The sequence below is a fragment of the Silene latifolia genome, chromosome 10 (genome assembly GCF_048544455.1).
Source record: "Silene latifolia isolate original U9 population chromosome 10, ASM4854445v1, whole genome shotgun sequence".
Classification (NCBI taxonomy): domain Eukaryota; kingdom Viridiplantae; phylum Streptophyta; class Magnoliopsida; order Caryophyllales; family Caryophyllaceae; genus Silene; species Silene latifolia.
Window position 1 is genome coordinate 160,849,444 of NC_133535.1, and position 5,755 is coordinate 160,855,198.

The 5,755-nt window shown below is 32.0% G+C and overlaps 1 protein-coding gene across 1 annotated transcript; it reads left to right on the forward strand.

Moving 5' to 3' along the window:
- Nucleotides 1–3,982: 3,982 nt before the first annotated feature.
- Nucleotides 3,983–4,606, forward strand: LOC141609488 (BON1-associated protein 1-like). The gene has a single exon (XM_074428538.1). It carries the CDS (start codon nucleotides 4,184–4,186, stop codon nucleotides 4,589–4,591), a length of 408 nt encoding a protein of 135 aa, XP_074284639.1. The 5' UTR covers nucleotides 3,983–4,183; the 3' UTR covers nucleotides 4,592–4,606.
- Nucleotides 4,607–5,755: the final 1,149 nt, after the last annotated feature.

The following is a 5,755-nucleotide window of genomic DNA, read 5'->3' on the forward strand; positions in this document are numbered from 1 at the left end:
ATATCAAAATAATAAACATCACTTTAATATAATATAGAAAATGTATATATATGGGACATTTCTATTATTTATACATAATATATTCACAACACCTACATTATTTTTTAATGTGAGACATATAACATACTAAAAAGTCTATATCTTTTATATCAAAAAAAATTTGGATTAATACCTAAGTTTCAAGGGTGCCTCCTATTTATATTTATAGAATCACCCTACCGTATACTATTATTTCAATGTGAGATACATAATTTAATTATTTAGACGTAGTATGTTCATAATGCCTACATTATTTTTCAATGTGAAAGATATAACATACCAAGAAATACATGTATCTTCTTAAAAAACCACTATTGTATACATATTTTTCTTTGAAGGTAAAAACCACTTAGTCTCGATCATTAGATATGGATCTCTACATCGTACATATAACGACTCATTAAAGCTCTATTACTCAACCATTAGTAAAATCTTTAGTTTTGTATTGTGTCAGGAGACTACCATTATTAAAACCTTTTATTTTTTTATTTTCTTGTTCAACCTTTAGTTATTTTTTGATTTTCTTGTTCATATTCTTAACTCTTTCCCGAGTAATTCCCAACGATTTCCACTTTATTTTTATATCATATCGTAGGTAACGATAGAAAATTTTAAGAGCTCTTTAAAACAATATTTATGAGACTCAAAAATTTTTGGTGGATACATAAGTTCCAAATATGCATCCTATTTATAATCATAAGATCACATCACCTTATACTAATCTTTCGATGTGGGACAATTCTACTATTTATATGTAGTATATTCACCACACCTACTCATTTTCCAATGTGGGACAAAACATACTAAAAATTATACAATTTTACGTATTAAGAAGTACACCATCTTTAACATGTGCAAATAATATGAAATTTATACTCTAATGATAGCATTTTTTAACACAAAGCTAATTATATTATTTTCATAATTTTTTTAACGATATTTTTTTGCCGAATGAAATGTAAAAGTTTGATATAAAAATTGGAAATATCACTTGAATATAATTTAGGAAATATACATATTATAATAATTAAAAGATTTTCCACTTTATTTTTTACATCAAAAATTATACTTTCCTAAATTGATTTTTGATGATGTGGACGCTCTCGGATCGCTCGAAAAAACTCTCTTATATATATATATATATATATATATATATATATATATATATATATATATATATATATATATATATATATATATATATATAGATTTACATTTTATTAGTTTCCAAAATATAATATACTTATATTACATTTGTTTATGTTAAAATAATTAACATATTTATACTAGTTAATATCATAAGTTGGGCATGTTTATTTAAGGAAAATCACCATATTCCGGTGTTCTCTAAATTTATACTTCAACCAAAACTATATTATATTTAAATTGAAGTCCCTTAATCAGGTCAATTGCACATGGATATTGATTTAAAACTATATAATATAATTAATTTGTATAGATTTATTTAATTACATTGAAGTCCCTTGGTTTCTGTAATTAATATATAACTAGTATGGGTGCCCGGCTTCGCCCGGGCTACCTGTATTTAGCATTGAAATATATTTTCAATTAATTAAAACTATTTTAAAGTTGCATAACTCATAAATCCCATTAATATATTTTTCTATGATACGGAGTATATCTTAAAATTACAGTGAAATAAATTATGAGACAACTACTCTCGCTATTAATATTTTACTTAAATCGATTGCTTAGCTAATTTTTCATATATACTTTCTTTTGTTCTTAGAATTGTTACTTTTATTACATTCATTATTATTACGTTTACTTTCACTACTCCCGCCGTAATTATTGTTACTTTCACTACTTGTACATTAATATTGATAATTTCATTACTCCCGTTGTTACTTCTGTTATTTTCACTACTCCCGCTCGCTGTTAATAATGAGTGATTACTATCATATTACTATATCGAATGTTATTACAATTCTTTTCACTACTAACAGAATTACTTTTACTCTTTAAGTATCCAATGAGTGATTACTATATCCAATTAAGGTTACTTTTATTACTCTCACTACTCAAAATAAAATATATTACATATATGCATTTAAATATATTACATATATACATTAAATTAATTAAGTAGAAATAATTATGGAATATTATATTTTTTGGAAATCTAGCTTGATTTATTTACTTTTTAATAGTTTCCAAAATATAATATACTTATATCATATTTGTTTATGTTAAAATAATTAACATCTTTATACTAATTAATACCATAAGTGGGGTATATTTATTTTAAGGAAAATTATCATATTCCGTGTTCTCTAAATTTATACTTCAATCAAAACTATATAATATTTACATTGAAGTCCCTTGTTCAGGTCCATCGCACAGTGCTAGTGATTTAAAACTATATAGTATAACTAATTTGTATAAATTTCTTTAATTACATTGAAGTCCCTTGGTTTCTGGAATTAATATATAGTATTGATTGATTGATATTGATTGCATAAATTATTTGGAAAGTTTTTTTTTTTTTTTTTTTGACTATATAATTTGGAAAGTATTCTTATAGCCCAAATGGTCTACAAGGAGAACTAGCTTTCAAAAACCTTATCATATATATTGGGCTCACAAAAAATAATGCCCAATTAGTTCAGGCAATCCATAACGGTTGTAGTAGTTGGGCTGGCCATAATGGGCTAAGGCTATACTCCTTGGTCCTTACAACCAACGGTAGGACCAAGATTTGTATTAGAAGGGGGAAAATTTCTTAGAGTGAATTCACGAATATTGGTATAAGTTAGGATTTTTTTTCAAAAACTACCTTATATTTAGGGGTATTTGACTTATACCAATATTCGTGAATTCACTCTAAAAATTTTGGGACTATTGGGCACGATTAATTGTAGCCCATTTTGAGACTATAACCTCAGCCCATTATAGTTTATGAAATTACTAATTCTCATTTGAGACTTTTTTCGACACCGGTAATTTCATATTTCATCCCTCTCAATTATTTATTTTCTTTGATTAAAATATCTCTAGCGGGGAATAAAAAAAGACAAACATATGATATTGAATGAATTAGTTCTTAATACCCGTTTTTCAGTTCATTTGTAATTTCTAATGAATTACAATGAATTGCCGTAAATAGAGTTGGCAAGTCTGACCCGGCCCATCAGAATCCGAGAATATTGCAAACCGAAATTGACCTGACCCGACTCGATAATGAACTCGTCTTGGTATTGACCCGATTAAATTAATGACCCGATAATTTTTAAGCTTTATATTTTGATCAAATTGAAAGCGATTTAATGTTTAGGTTGATGAACTTCACTTTTTTTTTTAAAGGGTGATAAACTTGACTTAATAAAGAAGTAATTAAACCAATTAATGGTCGAAAAACTAATTTTAATAGTAAGAAATTGAAGTAATACGGTAAATCGCTAGACCAGATAGTAAACCGATTCAAACAGGACCCGACACATCGTTTGACCTAAAATGACCCGACCCAAACCAGACTCAACTCGAAAGGGAATGCTGCCTGATAGGACCTGAACCCGATATAATCCGACTCGACTTAATCCAACCCAAAGTCGATCCGATTGACCCGATTGCCATCTCAGATCCATAATTATGTTTCTCACATAAATTGTGTGAGACAATCGTTCCACAGACTTACGGGCAACAAAGGCGACCGCCCGTGGTAACCCCCTCCTCGCTCCACCAGCTTGCTTACAAATTCTTTACTGATAGTATTGCAACTAAGCTATAATTATGATTCACACTATCCACACATGAATACATGATACAACGATACACGCGTACATGCACAATCCGTGTAGTTCTTTACGTGCAATGATGAAATTTTCTAATTTTGTTACTTCCCAACTTTCCAAATTCTAAACTTGGTAGGATTACTTAAAAATCATCCACCTATTTAATTACACCGTATACAATTACCTCTCACTTTCCTCTTTCCTTCCACGAACATTCATTTGTTTACCTATATATATTATACACGTTCTATAATACCTAAATCACAATTCAAATCTCACCCTCTGATTTCACGGAGAAAAATTAAAATCTGTTTTATTATAAAACTTGACGAACAAAATCACCACAAAAAACCTTCCAAAAACCATTTTCAATTTTCTACGATATTGGAACAATGCCATCGCAAATTTTCCAACAATGTACGTTAGAAATCAACGTGATATCGGCCGAGGATTTACGTATAAAAGGCCGTCCGATCAAGAAAAACGCAATTGCGTACGTTCATACAAACACCGGTACAGAAGGGGCGTCATTGTCAACGACAATTAACAAAGACGGAGGAAGTAACCCTATATGGCAAGAGAAGTTCGATCTCAAGATCTCTGGTTACGCGAAAGAAATTATTATACAAGTTTGTTGTGACAATAATTTAATTGGTGAAGCTAAAATTCCTACGAAAGATATTTTTGATGATTATGTGCCTCCACATTGTTTACATCTTTTAAGTTATAGGTTAAAAGATCGTCAATTACGGCGTAATGGTATTATTAATCTTTCTATTAGGGTTAAGGATTATTGTTAAATTATTTTTTATGAATTAATTAAGCATGTTGGTTAATATTTAGTTTAATTTCTTATGCAAGATTTTCACTTTTTATATTTCTTGTTAAATATGATTGTGACATTGTTATTTGCCGTATGTGTATCGATGTCATCTTTATCAAAAATAGAAAGCGTGGAAATTTGAGAATTGAATAAGTTGTACGACTTTTGTTGCGGTTATTTGTTTATTTTTTTAGGTATAATGATTGAGGCTGAAGTACAATTTACAAATATCTTTAAATGACTGATTCGGGCAATTCATAAGGTGGTTTTGCGTGAGTTTGTTTTTGTGTAAAACAGTCTTACACGAAAAATAATAACCGAAGATACAAATTTTGGTGTTAAGTTATTATTGAGGTCCTATAGTTAGTTGACAAGACTTGATCACCATGGTGGCCATCGGGATGTGATGGTGCGGGTCGGTCCGGTTAGAAGTGGGTCGTGTTGTGAAAGGGTGACACAGGCCGGGCTGAATTGGACCGACATCTTTTTTTTTTCCAAAAAAAATTCGGTTTTTGTATGGGGTCAGTTGGGCCGGACTGCGAAATTGTGGCAGGACTCAAACCTTGTGGAGATCTGGACTGGGCCTGGTTGCTATGCAAGGCAGGGCTTGCTGTGAAATTTGGGCCGATGTGGCATGCTGATTTGGGCTAAGCCGAGTAGCCCACCACGTCGGGCACCTTTAGTTATGATTGTAGACCTGGCAAATCGGGTCAATTGGGTCGGGTACGGATCGGGTCGGATTGGGTCGGATCATTTCGGTACTATTTTGCAAATTTAATGTCAATGTTCTTAGGACCACCAGGAACGGGCTCTCTCAGGATCCAAGAACTATCCTTCCTCGGCCTCCTCGACCTATCGGTGCTAGAGGACTCTCTAACACTCGAATAACGTCCACTCCTATCCCGGCCCAACTTCAGACTCAACACTCTCGGCGGTGGCGGGTTCGGTTGGACCACATACTCTCTAGCATCCTCCTCTTCCTCCCCGGAACCGTCATCCGACGGCTCATCCTCTCTATCATGCTGGTAACTACCAGCAACCTCCCGTGACCTCGCCTCCTCCGACTCGCTAACGACATGACCGGGAGTAGGCATCATAACCATTCGAGACGTCTCTCGAAGTGGGGGTGGCTGCTTGTGGG